Source organism: Pleuronectes platessa, chromosome 16 (assembly GCF_947347685.1).
Source record: "Pleuronectes platessa chromosome 16, fPlePla1.1, whole genome shotgun sequence".
In the NCBI taxonomy this organism is placed as follows: domain Eukaryota; kingdom Metazoa; phylum Chordata; class Actinopteri; order Pleuronectiformes; family Pleuronectidae; genus Pleuronectes; species Pleuronectes platessa.
This window is the reverse complement of record NC_070641.1, coordinates 1,791,442-1,812,569: the sequence shown is the minus strand read 5'-3', so window position 1 is coordinate 1,812,569 and position 21,128 is coordinate 1,791,442. Positions and strand designations below refer to the sequence as shown.

At 38.3% G+C, this 21,128-nt stretch overlaps 2 protein-coding genes across 5 annotated transcripts in view; one reads left to right on the top strand and one right to left on the bottom strand.

Annotated features, from left to right (window-relative positions):
• Positions 1-971, top strand: part of septin12 (septin 12) — a 73,435-nt gene extending 72,464 nt beyond the window's left edge. For all 4 annotated transcript variants that reach the window (XM_053443137.1, XM_053443139.1, XM_053443140.1 and 1 more), the window contains one exon: positions 220-971. In XM_053443137.1, the coding sequence (XP_053299112.1) occupies positions 220-385 (166 nt within the window). In that variant the 3' untranslated portion in view covers positions 386-971. The remainder of the gene's footprint in view (positions 1-219) is intronic.
• Positions 972-5,507: 4,536 nt separating this feature from the next.
• fbxl16 (F-box and leucine-rich repeat protein 16) lies at positions 5,508-20,649 on the bottom strand. The gene is made up of 7 exons (XM_053443799.1): positions 20,304-20,649; positions 13,863-14,574; positions 12,204-12,446; positions 11,698-11,963; positions 10,909-10,993; positions 9,931-9,994; positions 5,508-9,193 (listed from the first exon to the last, which is right to left on the bottom strand). The coding sequence occupies exons 2-7, from the start codon at positions 14,565-14,567 to the stop codon at positions 9,045-9,047; spliced, it is 1,512 nt and encodes a 503-aa protein (XP_053299774.1). The 5' UTR covers positions 14,568-14,574; positions 20,304-20,649; the 3' UTR covers positions 5,508-9,044.
• Positions 20,650-21,128: the final 479 nt, after the last annotated feature.

Below are 21,128 nucleotides of genomic sequence, written 5' to 3'. Positions count from 1 at the left end.
GTTAAAATACTCTTATTAAACAAACGCAGCTGAAATAACTTCTGTGTAGATAATAAATGCATCAAAATGACCTTTTTAACAAAATATTTGATAAAGAAAACTCTAAATATATTGATTTGGAACATCAATATTTTAAAAGCTGCAAACCGGATTATAAGAAAGAGAGTTGCAAAAACAATATGATGTTGTTTATCCTTGTGTTTCAATGTTTTTGTAAAGGTCTCATCTGCAAGACCTGAAAGAGGTGACGCACAACATCCACTATGAGACCTACCGTGTACGACGGCTCAACGAGAGCAACATGAACTTCAGCGAAATGGGACTGTCCACCAGGCCACTGGAGAATGGAACTGCGGACAAATGTGAATCAGAGAGTCACCTCTAATCTCTCTGTCGTCTCTGCTGATGCTCCGACACATAAAAAATAAGATGCAGAAACAATTTTTTTCAAATATGTTTTTCCTTTTCTCATCATGGGACCAACTTGTTCATTGTTTTTAAATGAGATATTCTATTACACAAGACATCAAATATGATTATATTTTTCAATGTGCGCTTATATGTATTTGCTGGAAGGATGGAGACAGGGCAAGGGAGAGCAGGCAGAAGAAGATGGCACAATAAGAGGGAACATAGATCTAAATCTGCCAGCTGTATTAAATTTGAGCAGACCTTATCACCTAATGTCAGCATTGGACCTCACTAAGGTCTTCCTTTTGACTTAACATATTACCTTAAGTACTCTTGAATTGACGTACTCAAAACTTGTGAGAATCAAGTCAACCCAAGTGCTGTGGAGAAGTGGATGATGTGTCCCTGGTTTAAGTTGCTTTTATAACAAGATAGCTGCCATGTATTCCCTATTAAAGTGCCAAAACAACTGCTTGATTGAAGTTGTTATCCTCTAACTCATTTTAAAATCTTTTTGTAACATTTGTAATGCAGAAAGAATAAAACAAGTCTTTATGTCATTAGTGTTTAATCTTGTTCAATACTCCGCCCAGTGAATGAATGTGCACATGGTGTTTATTCTGAGATATACAACAAAAACTCCAAGGCCAAGTCATACAGAGAACAGGTTGTTCGGAGTAACCTGTTTACATGCACTGTGTTTACTTGATTACTGTCAATTTTCATTTACATGCATGCAGCAAATCAGTCACTAGTTTTATTAATTTTATAAGAATGGCCCACTGAATTTAGCTGTGTGTCAGAATTTACCTTCTATTATTAAACGGTGGCAACCAACTTATTTAGACTTGTGCAGGCCGCTTTGGGTTATTTTCAGTTTGTGTCTGACTTAGGGCAGGCTAAATACAAGGACAAAACTGTAATTATTGCTCATCCACATGCTCCACTCCATTGTTTTTCCATTGTTATTTCCAGTATGCAGTCTTTGTCAAACACATGCACACTCTCAGGAAATTTGTTTCACAAAACTGAAATATGTAGGTGTTTTTTATATTGTGGATGTGATATGATTTAAAACTTATATTCAATTATTAGTAATTACATTAAGAACTAAACACCTGCTTGCTATGTAAAGTAGACTAACCTAGTTATTAAAGAGTAAACATGCAAACACAGTCATCTGTAGCACAAGTCATGTGCTCAATATAAAAGCTGAACCTGTGGACATTGACTTTAAAGGACCATAATCAAATCTCATCTTCAAATTCCCTGGGCCAGACCATCGACAAACTCTGATGAATAATTGTCAGTAGGAAGGAAAGAGATATGTAGATAATGTAAAATTCTCATTCTGTAAAGGCAGACTTTTCACCTCCATTCAGAACACACTCTTACCTTCAGATGTTGTTGATATGTTGAAAAGTTGAATTTGATTTTATTGGCTCAAAAGTGCTGCTGGGCAGTATGCCAGTAGATACAATACCCCATGCTTCATTAAAAGCAATATATCTCTTAATCCATTCACCCATGCCTTTGCACCACCATCTAGTAAGAAATGTAGTTGTATGTTTGGAATCCAGTTCTGACACGGCATCCAAAATGTTAGTTTCTCTCTGCAGTTACCTATCATCAACAGTGAAACCCTCTACAGATCACATACAGACTTGTTGTGTCTGTTACTGAGTGTTAGTGTTCTTACCTCCCAGCTCTTCACTGAGACCGCTGTGTCTACAGTTTACAATGAAATACTTTCAACTTTCTTAGTCCAGTGTAGTCATTGTAATAAGCTCCAACCACAGTTACAACCCTTGAGCTCTAAGTCAATCTCAACATAGCTCTACATCAATGCATGTTATCATAATACAATTGTTCTTTATACTAAAACTTTATACTGCAAATGTTGCTGGTTGTTATTTTGCTCAGTCAATCTCGGCTTTACCAATTGATTAATTGCCAACTTTTTCAGCACTATACAGATTAGTCTGAATTGAGGCTGCAGTGTTTCAGTGTTTAAAGCATTCATAAAAAAAGAAAAGGATTGGCAGAGATGCAGGTAGCAGCAAGCTAAACAGTTCACTTGAAATCCATGATCAGGTGCCACCACAATTCATGATCTACGATGTCCTGGATATGCAAAGATAAAGCACAATACATCAAATGAATGTACACTCACACAATCTAATTTATTTAGTTTATTTTTAATCTATTTGACTGATAGCTTATTTAATTTGATTCAAATTTTATTTGATCGATCTAGCATTGTAAATGTTGACTGTATTGTCTATACATGGCTGATTGTCCACATGGTCTGAATGTTTTTTACGCTGGCATATGAATTGGAAAAATATAATGCTTCTTGGGCTGCTAAACCAATGTTGTAAATGCTAGAAAAACTGCTGGTTAGAAACACCTTGGTCCATCTGTCATTTGGTTAGTGTCCTCTGGTTTAGAGTATCGCTCGGGAGTCTGCTTGCGGATTTCAGACATTCAATTTCATGTCAGATCAATTTGTGCTGATTTAAACCTGTCAATATATGTTACCCAAAATGTCAAAATGCATTTCAATAACTGAATCATTCTAATCATAATGATTATAGCTCCAAGTAGCATTTAACAGGCCCTGGCTCCTTTGTGCACATTGGGGAAGCTGAGGGGATGTTTATTTTCAATGACTGGACTCTAGATGAATGAGTAGGATGTTGTTTGCTGCATGGTGTGTGAGACAGCATACATGCTGCTTCCTTTGTTATATGTAATATGTCTACTGCATAGATGTTGCCTGCCAGGTCATAAGGATTTCACTGAGCTGATGACGCTGTCATTTGTTCATGTGACAATAAACTTTGTTTTGATTTGATTTGAACTATGTGGTACAAAAGATGCACAAAGCCTGAATTGTTTTGCTGTGTATCAGGTGTGGAAGAGACCGTCCAAATGTAAATCGAAGGGAAAGATTCTCATACATGGATTACTTCCTGTTGACAGAAGTGGCACTATGACTGTGGTTGAATGTTGGCAAGTAAATGTCTTCATAACAGGATGCTTCATTATCAATCATGTGACGTTTTGAGAAGATGGCGGCCATTGACATGCCATTCAATGAAAGCTGTTCAAAAGATGTGTGAATCAGTATCACATCAACATCAACTACGTCGTCAGTCTTTAGATTTGAAAACAAGTACACAACCTGTATATGTAAAAAAAAAAGGGAATGGAGATCAAAATAATATATATATGAGCAGTTTACCAGTTTTCGTACGTGAAACATAGTAGAAGGGATTACTGTTTTTCCATTTCGTTCTACACCCTATCATGAGACCCATGTCACTTATCAATTTACACCACTATATCATCTTATAGTCATGCAGGATAAGTAACAGGATCCTCTCTCTTTTTCAATAATAATTTTCTCATGTATATATTAGATGGGGACCAGACTCTCATGTTCTTCCCCTCTGGAAGTCCTATGTAAAAAATATGTCTTATCATGGCTGTGCAGGAGAAAACAACAACAACAGGAATTACCTGAAGACAATATTTTTCTACTGTCAAAACTACAGTAGTCTACTATAAACAAAAATGAGTTATACGTTTCTAAAACCTTAAACAAATATTTTAATCAACGACAAACAGGTGCATCTTAAAAATAACCAAAAGGTATAAATATGACATGGTACACGCAGATTGCAGTATATATAGTGGTATATTTTCTGTGTACATGTACACTTCCTTATTATAATACAGGTTTCCCCAATGTCCTGGAAAATCTAGAAACATAAAGAGCAAATTTCAGTCATTGATGAAAATGAGTGACAAAGTGAAAACTCATTGTGTGGACCAGGAAAGGTGTTGTAGTATTTTCCTTTTGTTGAGACTAAACTGTCAGATATCTGTCACAGCTACAACAAACACTGTATGATTGTATCCGACATGTCCAGGAAAATTACTGGGAAAGAGTCAACCCTCTAACTAAGACTGCATGACTGTAAGACCGAAAATTATACTATTGATAATCTCTTATAAGTAACCAATCAATTTAATACTGACTTCCCTGTATCAGGACCTGCAGCTGTTGTTGCAACTGTGTTGTAAGTAAATTCCATGTAAAGTTGCCTTATATTGACAAATCTCTGATGGTGTAACATTGTTATTCCATCTGTCTTATTCTGGTCTTACTTCATTCCTATTTCCTATTGGAGAGGCGGTGGACTAGTGGCAGAAAAATTGGACTATGGGCAGAAAATCAGACTGGATGGTCTCTGGTTCGACTCCATGGAGTGACAACAAAAACATACCTGGATGGACAACACCAGAGGACAAATATCCCCCCATTTGCATGTCGTGTGTCTGTGCATGTGTGTGGGACAAATAAATGTATCTTGTATCTTGACATGGAAAAATCATTACATGAAAGGATTTGGCCTTTAACAAATAGCAAAGCATTTACAAGGCAATTTAAACAAAACCCGCTTCAGAGAAAGGCTTGCCTTGGTAGTTGACTCTTGAATCGCAGTTTGTCGGTGAAATTTTTTTTGCTGAGTCTGTAAATTAGCCGCCAACCCCTGAGCCGTAGCCGCCCGTTCTTGGGTTGACTACTTGCTTGGTTTAAATTTTTAAATTTTTTTTTATTTGAACAAGCTCGGCAGGCTGGATTAAAAAGCCCAACGGGCCGTATACAGCCCATGGGCCGTACTTTGCCCATGTCTGCTCTAGCCTAAAGCTATGTCGCCTATGCCAGGAGCCCCCTTATGTATCATATTTGTTTTTTGATATTTAGTCCACCCCATACTTTAAACATTGATCTTTATTTGCTTCGAACTGCAACTAATAATACATATTTGACCACATCCATTGTTTCTGGTATCATTTCACCTGCCACTAAAATACTGATATATGCACAGAAATTACAAATGATTTTTTCTTTTCAATTCTTACCATGAATCCAAGCCACTTGTTGACCACACCTTGATGTGGCACTTGTTGTCAACAGACATGTTGGTGTGATGTTGGTAATAGTGAATCCTTTTTTTAACAACCAAAACACAAAAGCCACTGATATTCAGTGCAAAGATGCTCTCAGATCAAAGTCTGGTCATTACAGGCACCAGTGGGATAAACACACTGAAACTGGAAGGGCACACAGATTCTGACAATTTCAACATTATCAGTAAACTGTCAGTATTTATTTAACTGCTTACTTAAAGTTGTGCTGTACAATAGTTTTAAACAAAATGGTGACAGATGTAGACCAAAAACTGTAGACAGCAATATAAATAAAAGGAATTATTTATTTAAAAAATGTATCTTAGATTATATTGTACCATAGACAGGTTTTGTGTTAGTTGTTTGTGATTGAGAACTGCAGGAATGTGCATTTCACAGTTCATGATATGTAAACTTACATTTGATCCTTTTGGAAGTTCAATAAAAGCTAAAACACTATAACATCACAATAGACATTGTATTGGTCAGATCAGTTATCAAATTGTGAGCAAGTGTTTAAGAGTGAAAGAGCAGAATTGCTTGTACAGAGCACGTTTGGAATGGACGATTAAGTAGTGGCCAATGTTTCTGCATGTTGATATTACACCTTAAATTAAGAGAGGATTCAGTGAACTTTGCTAAATGACAACCATTTCATTCAGTTATTAAAAAACACTAATTTAGGTAAATATAAAAAATCTTTCTGAATGTTTTAGGTACTTGTTCTGTTAAACATGAACTTATGTTTTATCAGCTGCAGCCAATTAATATAAATTATAAACAATGAACAGTTACTTCCTTCCATGAGTGAAAAGCTGCAGTGGAACAAAGGGTCTTTAAAAGTAAAGTCAATCGTTTTTTTTAAAATGAAAACATATAAATGCATGTCTGCACATTTTAACCTTGCCATCCTAAGGTTGTCGCTTAGTGTCACCATTAAGTTCCAATAAAGGTGTGAGCGCTCCCAAACCAAAGCTAGTGAGCACTGAGCTAGTGCTAAAGCTAGCTGGCTTGATAATACTTTTCAATTTGTTTTTGTCTGACTGTTTTGCCAGTAATAGGCTTCCATACAACCTCGTCTTCCATGCCACGAAACAGATGTTAGTAGACATTGTAAACACTATTAGCCATGACAGTCAGTTCTTCAAATTCTTCTTTGTATATTGTACTCTGTGTTTTGCTGCCAAATTCTGAAAAATTTTAGCAATTATAATTTGTCACCACTGTTCGTTTCCTTGTTCTTAATAATGAAACAGTGTCGAAGAACTTGACACTCACTTGCACAGAGGAAAATATACTCTTACACATTATGACTTAAAAGGCATTTATGATGTTAATGGTCACTGGTGTCTAAAAGAGTGCATTTTCAATGTCTAAGATGTAGATTGTTTCACTATGGGGTCTAAAATGTTCGAAAATCATGTAAAATGTGAAAACTAAAAGTACAAAACCAACAATCAATGCATTAGCTTATTCAGGCTCAAATGTGAAGTTCAATAGAATATAACCCTTTGAAAAATGTCACTTTGATAAATGAATCACATAAGACACAAATTAATTAAAATAAATATATAATAAATAAATAAATAAAATAAATGTATGTACAATGAAGAGATGCAGATCAACCTCTAGAATTAGCCTCCTCAAAACGGAAATGCAGACTTACTAAAAACATGCATGGTCTGCTGTGTCCGTACATAACAGTCCGTTTTAGTGCGGTCAGTAATCAGTTAGGGGCGACCAGCCACTTTCCCTGCGCTGCTGCGGATGCTTTTGGCACAACCTGATACTAGCTGACACTGATCCAATCCTTCAGGTGGCAGTCAACACATCCGAGGATAAATAAGAGACGAAAGCGCCACAGTGGCTGACTGCTAAGTTTATCCATTTCCTCTTCTGTAGATACCAGATGATGGTGAGAAAAGACAACTACCTACTTTAAAATGTTCCTTTGCAACACCAATAACCTTTTTCTCCATTTTAAATTAATTATTTGGTTGTTTTTCTTTCTTACCCAGAATCAGACACTTTTTTTATCAGATAAAGATATGTTGAATTGTAGCTTAGCTTAGCTCAGTTTATGGATGTGTATGAGAACTTATGGTCTTTCTATGAAATAGTCTATTAAGCTATTGTTTATTACAATTTAGATTTGAATAATAATTCTAAATGTCAACTTATAATAACAAGTTGGTTTGATTACTGCCCATCTGATCGTGTGACTGCACATGCCCTCTCATTCTGTAGCCATGTGGCAGATCTCGCCCATTAACCATGACGTTTCTCTGACTTTGGGTTTGCAAGAAAAATCTTATAATTCCCACAAACTAGATTACTTGAAAACTGCTACATTATAAGGACCCTTGGCTCCTGTCAATTTTAATTAGATTCTGATTCTGATTCCCTATCCTCCCTAATTTACCTTAGAGGTTACCTGACCTGAGCCAGAAGGGTCACAAAAAGAATTTTTCAGCTTCAGATCTGCTTCTATTTGCATTTAAAAGATGGAAATAAATAATGAGTTTGAGCAAAATGTAAAAAAGTTATGAAGTTATCACTGTGGGTTTCAGTCACACATTTGCCTTGTTTGGCATTTATTATTAATCTCTATCCATTGTTTGAGAGAAAGCATTTTAACTTCAGCAGAAACTCCAAGTCTGACAGTACTTTGACTGACCGCTTCATTTTGCCTCAGTAACACGTTTACCCTTTAAAGAAAACATCCATAATGTATGACAGCTTCTCCTGCAGATTTGTAAATTAAAATATATGTATACAAAAAATTAAGACAGGAGGATCAAGAGAAAAAAATTGCGTGCAATTTCAACACAAAGAACAATGAAAGCAGTTGGGTTTCAGATTCTCCTTTTTTGATTTCTTATAAGACATGAAATAAAAATGGAAAAAATGGTGGTATCCCAAAAAGATGTGAGTCCATGACACACAGAGAAAAATGTCCTGAACTGCATCTTTTGTCCTCTCTTGTCTCTCCAGTTGACATGGGCATTCTACAAAAAGAATAGTCTACCTATGATACCCTCTGAGAAAAGGAAAACCAGCAGTTTACTACACAGACTGATGGAAATAAAAATATCAGTACTCATTGTCTTGAAGACTTACATTTGTTCACTTACCATGTACAATATGTGTATGGGCGCATGTGTGAGTTCCACCATTCCAGCTCAAACACAAAGGTCTATTTATCTTTTTCAAATTTCTTCACACTGCATATTTATCTGTGAATGTTATTCCCTTCAGTATCCATTCAGCTGGGGAAAAAAATCTGTCTGTAGAGAAGCTCTTGTCGGCAAACAAAAACCTGTTATAAATCCTGAAAAAGAAACTTGTCAGACAAGACGTCACACCAAGCTCTTCACGCCATTATCTTCTTAAATGAAGCTCAAACACCATCCCATCATCCTCTGTTGACTGGCATGTACCATGATCTGCCTTCCTACCTCTGTCCACCTGTGGGTCAGTCTTCTCAATGGGTGTGGAGGAAGACGTGGGGTAGGGGGACAGGTAATGAGGAATTACTATAGGATCAGTTCGGTCTCCTGGTTAGCATTTGGGGAAAAAGGTGAAAGAGTAAACAGGAGGAAGGTTGAAGCATGGCGGCTGGTCAGCCGGTTGGTTAGTTGTCATTGGTCTTACTCGATGACCATGCAGTGGGGCAGGTGCTGCGAATAGTATTTGAAGAGCTCTGCAGTGGCTCCGGGACAGTTGGTCAGCTCCAGCTCCTCCAGTTCTTGCAATTGGATGAGGCCTGACAGACCGGTGGTGGTCAGCAGGGGGCAGCCTGAGAGGGACACAGCAGCAGGAATAACAGCTCTTGGTTCTGTACAATGCTAATGTAAAGTTCAACATTTTATCATCAAATGTATGGTTCTTTTATTTCAACAGTCCAAAACCGAAAGCAATTTTGTCTAACAAAAATAACTTTTTATAATATATGTATATATTATATAATAATTTTAATAGGGCCTTTCAAGGGACCCAAGAAAACTTTTCATATTAGGTAGAATACATATTTAATGTGACAAAGACAAAGAAAGATTGAATCAAATCAAGTCATACAGATTTTTTAAAAGATGAGTTTTGAATAGTTTTTTGAATGTCCAGAGGGATATTTAAGAACATATGTACACTGAACATTAGGATATTCAATTACAAGATGCTTGACATTTGACCTGACAGATTTTTTTAAAGATGAATTAACTCTCAAAATAGTTGCAGATTGAATTAATTTTGTTTTAACTACTTCAATGACTTCCATCTTAGTATAAAATATTTGCAGTGTGTCTTGGTCACTCCCAATACTGAGTGAACTTTTGAGTGGAGATTCCTTAATATATATATTCTCGTTTATTTGCTACCTGTCCATTACTTGCTTGTCTACTGTTACTAATGTATGCAAGAACAAGGGAGGTTCTTATCATTTAAATATGAATAGTATTAAATTCAATACTTCAATGTGGATGGAATACAGACAGGTCATGTCTCATTATGTGTGGAAGATGGAGCAAGAAATCAAACCTGCAAGGGACAGAAGACGAAGACTCCTCATTCCAAACAAATGCTGCAGTCCAAAATCTTGCACCTGCAATCAATACATACACCCTTTTCTTGTAATTCTCATCTTCATCAATCCTTTGCTGGTTGTAGAAAGCAACACAACACATGTAAAACGTGTACTATCTCCCTTAAAAGGGATGGCTCACTTAAACATTTTTAATTCACTCGTTATTTACTCACCACTTTGCTGATGGAGGGGTGGTAGAAGTGTTCGCACCCCCTGACATTCATATCGAATTCATTTACATTTTGTTTTAAGCCTAAATGTCAGCTGATATCTGCCGACCCTCGGACACACCACATGTAGCTATCTCTGCTAGCTTAGTCACTTCCAGTGGCCTTTTAGGCTTAAAACACGGTTTAAATTACCTCGTTTTCAGCCGAATATTAATGTGTTTTAAAAAAAACACGAGCAGTATAGAGGCATGTTATGTGTTTTCTGTAGTTTTATTAAGTTTGAAGAAGAGGACATCATTGACTTCAATTGTGCTGGATTCTGCTGCAACAAAGTTTATCCCTGGGAGTCCAGAAGTTTTGTGAACTAAACTATTACCCCCCCCCCCTCCATCGGCATCGTGGTGAGTAGATAATGAGTGAATTTTAATTTTTCTGTGAACTATCCCGTTAAGGTTTGCAAATGTGACATTACTGTTGTGAGATAATGTAGTTCAGATTTTTCTGTGCTTATGATAGAAAGATTGATAGATAGATAGATAGATAGATAGATAGATAGAGAGAGAGAGAGACAGATAGAGAGATAGATAGAGAGATAAATAAATAGATAGATAGATAGATAGATAGATAGACAGACAGACAGATAGATAGATAGTTATATAGATAGAAAGAAAGAAAAAAAGAAATACAAAAACAAAAAAAGAAGGAAAGAAAGAAAGAAAGATAGAAAGAAAGAAAATATAGTGAACTTGTGTTTTGTGTTACCTGACAACACCAGCGCAAATAGAGGCTCCTTAATGATGACATGGTGGATAAGTAGCCTAAACCAGTGTCTGTAATCCGCACGCACCTAGAATCATAAAACACAACAATTATCAATAACCACAACTTTTCCAAGACTGATGCAATCAGAATCTCTGCTGTAAAGAAAGCATTGACAAATCACAAGACTGAGGCTCCAGTGGACTAAAGCTATACATGAGTACATGAGGCAGATAATCCACCATTCAAAGCCAAGAATGTGTCTGACCAAGCTTCACATCACTCTATGTTAGGGCAGATCTCATGTTGCTGTGAAGGTGCAGTCAGTACAACCTAAGCTTGTTTCAAATGATACGCCTACTGATTAGTATCTTTGCTTTGAAGCTTTTGAAGTCTTTTATAGCCTTAACATTACTTTAGTTAAGTCGTACACATTTCACCTCAGTAAATATAATTTTTGATGTTGCTATTAATGAATCTTCCCTTGCATGGGTGTCATCATTTCATCTACTATGGTGTAACATGATGTCAGGTGTAATTTGCAACTCTTCACAAAACTATACTCTGAGGTGAAAGAAAGAGGATAAGTGATCCAGGTAATAACAAGCTTCCTGATGCATCTTCTAATCTTATCAAACGTGAAAGTTTAGAAGTGTAGAATGTCCAGAATAATCAATGGGTTATTTGCCCCCTCTGTGTTGCGGGTACCAATGTACCCTCAGTTACTTTTAATCAACTCTGCATTTCACTCTCTAACTGCTAAAAATAAGGATGAAAGCAGGACACGCTGACCTGTCCAGCACCAGTTCTTCCAGTTTATGCAGGTCACAGGCAATGTACTCCAGGGCCATGTCAGTGATCCGAGGGCACCAGGATAAATCCAGGCTGCGGAGCTTACGCAGGTTCTCAGCAACCAGCTCCACACCATCATCTGTGATCTTGGAGCAGCCAGAGAGGCTGAGGGCAGTCAGGTTTGGAAGGCTGTGCACCATGTTGACCACACCGTGATTGGTGATCTCCCAACAGGAGTGTAGCCGCAGAGTGTGGGTGGTGTAGCCCTGAAAGTTGAGGGTCATTTAAGTTTATTTTATTCAATGAATGTTTTACTTCGAGTTCAACAAACAAGCTGCCTTTTCGTTTCTTCATTACAATATAAAAATTATATCTACTTTATTTAATAATATGAAGAGAAGGGAATATGAACAAGACCAAGATCTAGCCAAAACAACATATACTGTTTACCAACTCAAAAACAACAGAAAAACCCCACACTGGTCTCTCTAGTTTTAGCATTCTACCTGTTTGGCTGTGAAGTAGGCCATGGCTGTGTCAGTGACGTGGTAAGCCTGCAGACTCAACTCTGATAAGTTGGGTAGGAGCTGTGAGATAGCAGCAATGGCGTCATCCGCCACATTGATGCAGTCACTGACACTGAGGGAAGTTAGACGGGCATTCAGACTAGACCACAGGCCAGCCTCTGTGAAGTCATTGCAGCCTGACAGTTCAAGATGTATCAGTCCTTGCATTTGCTCCAACATGACCTGCAACAGAAAGACCATCAGTTTGGATCACTGTTGACGCTGCTTTTAAAATGAATGGTATATTTAACTTGTTGTGTTAATACGCTGAATGTATTTCCAAAACCGCCAACATGCTTTCTGTTAGATCGTTACTGCACCTTGACTGAATAAATAAAAAAAACTTTGTAATCCAAAATCCTTCACACATCAAGAGCTCACACATAAACAACTATTTGCCCACAATTGTCCTGTAGGTTTACTATGATTTTTTTAAGACCAACATTGTTTTCATTATTTTAATTCATTTTTAGTTTTAGTGTGTTGTTTCAAGATCATTTTATATTCAACCACTGGCCTTTTTTATTTCACTTGTTAGATTCAGAGTATGTGAATTTCTGGTCGAAAATAAATATATTAAATGCAGACTAAAGAAATGGCCAGTCCCATTAGCTCTGACTGCAGATTGCAGAATTCTCTATGGCAACCATCCACTCATCCCAGAATAGGAGGCCTAGTTGGTATAAAGAGCGAAGTGAAAAACACTCTGCAAGCCATATGCCTCTTTTGTCCTGGCAGTGGAATATGATTCCAATCAACCAAATTGTTTTGTCAAAATAAGCACAGGTTTGGTTGTGCAGCAGTCAAACTGCCACTAAAGCGGCTCCCTGAGCCTCCTCAGACTCTTTTATCATCATTTCGTGCACTGGAAGGAGGTGGGTTACTAACGTGTCCTTGGGCATTGATCACTGATCCATCACTTAATCTGTGGGGCTGCACTGTTATACTGGTGTGATCTGCATTGTAATCTGCTAAATATTTCCACTGCTCTTCATATTTCCACTTTGTTGTAGAGTCAATAGTAAGTAAATGTGATTACACTGTGAGTTATTCTGTGTGTGTGAGCCTCTGATTCTCAGATAGAAACTCACCCTTGACAGTGAACTGCAGTGTGGATAATGACCAAATCTGTTTCGTGATCTGAAATCTTTATCCTGACCAACACTTCGACTTAATTATGATTATTTGCAAAAGTAAGATATAGTTTCCCTGTGTCTGACATCAAAAAGGCACTGAGGAAGAAGCAACACTATTAATTGTGTTTATTATTTTAGTGTGGCCTGCATAATAACATCATGGGATGACCTGATTTTATAATTGATTCTTATACTGAGCCTAACTATTTAGAACTTCATTTAAATCAGTTGTTGGTGACCTTAGTTATTACAGGAAACAGCCGCCAATTCAGACTAAACCACAGACATACACCTTGTGACAACACCATTTTCAACCTGTCCTATACTTTAACTATGTCTAATGGTTGTCTTGAGCTTGAATGGCTCTGATTACAGCTATGAATTCTTCTTATGTGAAATCATCTCAAAAAGCAGGTACATTTTTGATCCAATAACCTCTGTCAACTTCATCATCATGACTCACCTCCAAACCGGCATCTGTAATGGTGGACCTCTTGAGGCTGACTGAGCGGACACCCTTCTTGGACAGTGGGTAGTTATCGATGAACTCACAAATGTCCAGGTCTGACACGCCCACTAAGCAGAAAGACTGGAAACCACGTAGGGCGAAAGCCTGTAGACTGACAAACTCCTTCTCCCCGTTGGGCAGTAGGGTGTAGAGCTCCTTGGCATGCAAGATAGGTGTCACACCCTCCCAGAACTTAGGCTGATATAGCACCTTTCGCCATGTCTTGCATACTTGTGCCAGCACACATTTTTCACCTGTGGTAAAATACCAGAGCAGTCGGTTAAGCAACTTCTCATCCAGGACAAGCTGGCGCTCCAGCAGCATGGGTTTGGGTAGAGTGAGAGGGGGAAGCTGGCGAAGGGATGGCTTCAAGCCTACCAGAGGCTTTCCAGGCTCCATGTCAGTGCCCAAAAGAGAGGCTGCTGAGTGGGGCATGCCAGGGCCGTCCAGGTGGTGGTGGTGGTAGGGAAGGGATGATGTTGGTGTAGGCAGGATGGAGGGTACAGATGAGGACTGGCACAGGCGGTTTTTGGCAGCAGGTGTCCCTTTGGTGATACTCGCACTACCCAGACCGTTGGGCTGACCGTTGGGCAACTTCACCATTCCGTTGCGAGTCACACAGGCAGACTTCAGCTCGCTGGGGGTGGACATGTTCAACATTGGGAACCTTATGAGATAAAAATCCACAGTGGGCCATTAAACACTGATAAATACTATATTTCTGTTTATTATGATCATTACTTATATTTCTTCTAATTCTAGTACATTATTACTGTACATTGAACTACATTGAACTACATCCTTGTGCATGTGCTTCTTACTATCCATAATGTCATATTGCAGTGGAATTGATGAATTACTATAACTTTTAATGTCGTTGATGTTGCTGATGTTATTTATATAAAGCTACACATATTAAATACCTATTGAGCTTGTCAGACTATTTATCTTGTGGTATTTCTCCCAGATTGTCATTCAAAACATCAAACACCACTGGTTTACAGCGCCAATTGGTAAATTTTGCTTAATGTGATGTGAAGCTAGTAATGTCTAGGTTTTCTGTCAATCACTAATTTAGTTACAGTTGAATGTTCAAAAACAGCATATTTTCTACATAAGAAGCTACGATATGACCTTGACTCCACATACTAGCTTTATCCAGGAATTACACTTAGTCTCACCAAGTTTGTTTCATTCATGAATTGCTAACTATTTTCACTAAAGTGAGCTGATTTCCGATGTGCGACTGAAAGCTCTGAAAAAGGACCTTGAGTTAAGATAAAAAAGTCAAACTATTAAACCTTTTTTACGGCAACCATTTTGAAATGAAATAGTTAGTTAAGGCTCTATCTAAATAGAGCCCAACCTTAGTTATTGTGACTAGTAACACCTGTGTTTTTTGCAGTCATCTGAGTCAAGTTGCCACTATGATCAGCATCCTGCATCCCATTTGTTGTTTGAGTTAACGTAGGTCGATGCTCCAAGTCAAAACACATCGTAGTTGAAATGAATGCTATGGCCCATGGCCTCATCTAGCCTGCTGTCTGTGATCTCACTGTATCAGCATCAGGAGGACAGGCTCCAACCGCAGTTACATAACATGCTGACTTTGCCACTTCACACACTACAGCATCGCTTTGTCCCACTACTGACAGCAACCCCTGCATCAGCTTGCATGTATATGCTGTTATCAGGAACAATTTTCAGTATGACAGCATTTACGTTCCATCACTTGAATATATTTGTCCTCAGTTCCTGAACAGATGGAGACTCTCTCTGACGATGCAGCATCAACAAGGCTCATTCATTACATAATACAACAAAGTTGTCAACTAGACCAGCTACAGAAAGCCCTCCCTAACATTCCAATTAACATTTCAACAGATTGTTTCTATTGTACTTATACTTCCTTCAACTGTAAATATAATATATTCAGCTAAACCAATACTGCATTTAACTGTAAATATAATGTGTTCTGCTGTACTAATACTGTTTTGAGCTTTACTTATACTGCTTTAGTTTATATATCGATGATTATCACAATTCATTTTACGTTACTATTTCTTTATTATTTTTTTTTAAATGACAAATACTTGCGAAACATTAAACCGTTTACAAATCTAAGGGAGATCAATTCTGTGTTAGACTTCCTCACTGTGTTTACTGTCTTTTTGGCATGCCCTATTAATTACTGTACTGTACTAAATTCTGCCCCCACCACATCACTCCATACAAAATGTTTTTAAAAAAAACTTCAAATATGTTTCCACTGATTCAGCTTTTCATTAATTTAAAGAAAAACAACCGGCAACATTTTTTGACTGAGTCTGGAAAGTTTGCTGTGTAGCATTATCAGCAACTTATAAATCCCCCTGTAAATGTGATGTTCGCATTTATGCATGTATTATACTGTGAGCTGACAGCCCCATCTCCCCTGCTGAATCACATCAGCGAGCTATACTCACCAAGCACAAACTGTGTTGCAGAGTACCACTAGTTTGTGTTATTGCAGAGAACCTGGGGCTACATGTGACCACAAAAACATGTTCCCTTCAACACAGTCTTACTACAAATAGCAATGTAAGGTTTAACTGCCCTCTGTTACAAGGCAAAGGCAACACAGGTTGTGAAACAGAGCGGCATGACTCAGTTCCATTTCACCCTTTTGTCAATCTCAATACCATTATATATACAAATGCTGCTAACACTTATCATCAGTACAAACAACACTTAAGTGCTCAACCCACATTGTCCCCAAAGTGCAACTAACTCAATGGCCATTAGCTTATTTAAATTAGTGGATATAGAATATATGATAGGTTATCAGTTTTACAATTGTTTAAAGTACTCTATATCGTTTTTTACATAAACCCTGTTGAGGTTCAGCATTATTCGACCACCAGCTCCCTTAATTAATAACCAAAGCACTCAACCGTCTGAGACAGAGTAGTTTTTTTAAATCCCAAAACTCAGCTTTTTCACTACAGTATAATGAAAATGGCAGCTTGGTCTCTTAGTATGTACAGGATAAATAAAGCTTTTCAAAATTGCGATAGTTGTGACTGTTAATTAAGGAGGACTTTCTGTTGCCTCAAACCTAGTCTGTGATCGATCTAATTAAATATCAATATGAGTATCATTAAAAGTAGTTGTCACATAAAAGCAGCATTTTAGCCTGGTAACCCTTATGTAATGTATAAAACAGAAATATAAACAGGAAACAGATAAAACAATCTCATGACAAATAATTCACATCAGTTCTACTAAACAACTAGAATTCCTCTAATTATAGAAAAAAATGATCAGTTAGTTAATGAAGTGGAGTTCAGTCATTGAGGTGTGTTTATCACGTGTATCTTCATAACAGTAATGATTTGGCGAGACAACAGTTTTATTCTGGCATTTGTCAGGTGAATAATGTGAAGTCAGCCTTCAATAACAGGTCAAATTTTAAAGGAGCTTTTTTTAAATGTACATATAAAATGTGCTCTTGGTTGGCTTACAATCTCAAACTTACTCTGTAAGAAGACCATTGACTGGTAAACACTATTACAGAAAACCTGTTGTTAATACAATTATTTCGTTAAAAGGAATTAATTGTTAATACATTTTATTCAAGGTTTTATGCATGATGACAATCTTGCCATAAAAGAAGACGAATACGAACGTTGCTGACTCAACAGGGACCATCAGAAACATCCCTTGCATAAATGGACAGTCAGAACAGTATGCCTCAGCCCTTAAGTCCCAATGAGTCAACACTCACGACAAACCATTCAGCACTAAGTTCAATTTTGTGTCCCTGAATGTTTTAATATCAGCCAGTGGCCCTCTCATATTGCATGAGCTAAACCCAAATCCAGGATGAATGGAAATTTGAGGGGAGAAATCATTATTTGGTGAAGGTATCAAATATAATGTCCACTTGAAAATCAGTTCCAACATTGAACGATATTTGAGCGAGATGTCGACTGTGGGTCGATGCCATGCATTTTTAAACCTTATTGTCCTGAGCTTGGGAGAATTAGGTCTCACTGCAAGTTCCAGTTACTTCTTTATTGTGGTCCTTTCAAACATCAGCAGCAACCAATGTATGTCCAGTTTTCATTATATAGATGCTTAAACGTTAAACAATTTTTTTCAATACTTCTAGCTCATCTTGGAGTCATTATCACGTACATGTTGACTTAGATGTGGTTATACCTTAAGAGGCATCCCAATTTCTTACGGATGGATTGGCCAACAAAAAACCACAACATACCCAATTTGAGTCTCTCAGAGGTCCATTGTTGCAAATAATCCCCATCTATCTCTTTCATGCAACTACTGTTTAAATTATCTTTTAACTTTAAGCTCCTCCTTTGTTAGATGACAATTATTCTCAAATTCAAAAAATTCAAAAGATATTTGCATTTCGCAGAGATTGGGCAGTTGAGGTACAATGCTGTCACCTCTGTACCACCCTGCTTATGTGTTTTGATCAGGAGCACTTCACAACTTGCCTTTCCTTCAGGCAGGAGGCTATGAAAGTTCTTTAGCTGAGCATCGGCTTCAATTTAGGGTTCCCTCCGTGGCACAAGGAAGCTAAGAAATGTACTACAAATCTTACAATTCTTACCAGTTGAGCCACAACTGTATGAACATTTCGTGTTGCAATAATTTTTTTTTTATTTAAGTTAATATTGCAGGTTCAATCTCCCAAGAAGATGAGTTTGAACCCTGCAAACTCTGTCCTGACAAAGTCCTACATTAGTCTGGAAATATGCATGATAGGGAGAGGAGTGAGAGAAATATTTTTGAGGGATCACTCATGTTCTATATACTAGAACAGTCAAAGCACAACATTCCAGGCAAACTTCATTCTGTATAACCCTCAATCTGTCTGCCCCACTGGGTTTATCTGTGTAACCAAAGCAGTGATTAACCATGATAACCTGAAATGACATTAGCAAGGATTAAGCATTATGAGAGATGAACAGTCACTCCACACTAATCAGCAACCCCTAAACTCTTGTCTGCTGTTTCCTCTGCAGCTGTTGTTCCTGCTGGTTTTTCTATCTGTCTTGCTGCTAACACTGGAGAGTGGGAATTGCAATTATACAAGTCTGCTGCAATGAAGCCAATGTTATCTCAGCTGTCTCAATTTTAGCTTACACTGCCACTGATAGCCCTGCAACTTCAAGTAAGTCCCAAAAAACCTCAGTAAATAAGATCCTGTGCCAATGTGTCTACTCAACTCGTGTATAAAGTGGGGTTGAAGGACCACCTTCTGCTCTACATACTGTTTAGCTAAGCACACAGGTACTGAAAAGGTACGACATACTATATTCATTTACTACGGTTTACATTCATTTCCAGCGATGTTCTAGCATAATAAGTTAGTTGGTGACCACGCTGGGGACCTATGGTAAATGAGATGTATTTATATAGCACTTTTCTAGTCTTGATGACCATTCAAAGCGCTTTACATTACAGGTTATTGCTATTCACCCATTGCTATGACCATTGCCGTGGCTAATCGTAAATTATTTTAATTTTTTTTTGGTTCTGGTTGATGTAACAGTGTTGTGCAGTCTGTCATGTGTAGGTGAGTCTTCACTGTCTTTTTATTTGACTATATATGCTCAGCTGAAAGCATAAAGCATAAAGTTTAATGTCCAACAAATGTGAGATTTTTTAGTAATTTGCTAAGTCACTCAGCTTAATCACATCTTGAATTGACCTTCCTTCTGGACGAGCTTTGCCAAGTGTGATTATGCCAGAGGGTTATGCCCCCCCCCCCCCCCCCCCCCCCCCCCCACACACACACACACACACAAACACACTTTATCAATGAAACAAATCAAACACAATTCAAAACCACTGACTTCATCACGCTAAGTGGATCTTTCAGACCTCAAAGTTAGGCTAAAGGGCAAATTGGTGTCGATCTGAGCTATAATGGTTATGTTGAGATCATCAACTCAATCCTCTCCTATTAAACAGTGAAGAGTATGAATAGATCAAGGGACAACTCGGGCAAAAAGCAAGAAACACTTAAGAAGACAAGTGAATCAAAGAAAGAAGTCACATGGCAGTACAACTGAGAGCGAAAAAGGTTGCGTCACTGACAGACGCTGGCGTCATTATGTTGGTTAATAATACGCAGCTCGATGCGGATGATCGGACTTCCACAGGCCCGACCATGCACACAAAGAGCTGGAATACCCAGCACTGTCCTCCCGCATCAGCCTGATCTCTCTGCAGTCCCCTTCGCCTCGTCTGAGCGACTGTGGATGCTGCTGCTAGAACCAAACACCCCGTCATCCATCACAAGCACAGACATGCTACACACACCCACTGCAGCCATGGACGCATCCTCCTCGTTCGGCCCTATTTTTTCGCAGCATCCCTTACCTCTCAGATGAAAATTCACTCAGTCATTAATCCATGATCAACACGCTGTTTTCACCGCTGCCCCTTTATCACGTTTCCTTCAATGTTCCAGCGCAGGGATTGTGGAAACAGATATCGATTAAGATGCTGCTCGTTGTGTACTATCAGGATCCGAGGGATGCGCCTACCGAGCCCATACATACAAGAAGAGCAACCGGGTCCACAATCAGGATCCGTCGAACTTAGATATGAACCGATGCACGGCCTCCTCTGCAGGAATGTGAAGATCCAAGCAAAGCGGCTTTTTGTTGTGTTTTCGATCTTCTAGTCGTCGTCCACAGCAGAATGGCCCTCTCTGTCCCGTAATTTCTCCTCCGCACACACATACACACACATACGCGCACACGCAGCGCTTTCTCATTTAAAGAGATATGATAGGGCAGCTGGAGCAGCACACAGCCTCTCTGTCTGCTTCTTATGTAACCTGCAGCCCAGATTGTTCCGCAGGTTACTGCTCTACCTGTGCGTGTATGTGTGTTGATGCAATGATTGACAATGACTGACAAGAGTATTGCTGTCAGCAGATGCTAAGCTGTTGGGGTTATACAGGCGTAAATACACGTATACTCGAAAGAAAGAAAGCTGGACAAGCGAACACCACGGATGGTAAGTTTGTGTAGTGGCTGATTTCACTGGGCTTTGTAACACACACAGAGAATGTTTAGGTAACACCTGCCTGACAAATAAAGGAGAGGGGAGTTGTGCTGTGGAAAATCCCTTTCTATTATGTTACTCGTTATCTAATTATGCCTTCTTTTTTTGTTAACTTAAAAAGGTGTGCTGGCC

Bases quoted from the DNA above. Each gene is read 5' to 3' on its own strand.
- fbxl16 (XM_053443799.1), bottom strand. From the start codon at position 14,567: ATGTTGAACATGTCCACCCCCAGCGAGCTGAAGTCTGCCTGTGTGACT. The intron at 10,994-11,697 runs GTCAGCGTGTCC...TTATGATTCTAG, and splicing joins GAAGAACTGGTGCTGGACAG to GTGCGTGCGGATTACAGACA. The intron at 9,194-9,930 runs GTTTGATTTCTT...TGTCCCTCTCAG, and splicing joins TCGTCTTCTGTCCCTTGCAG to GCTGCCCCCTGCTGACCACC.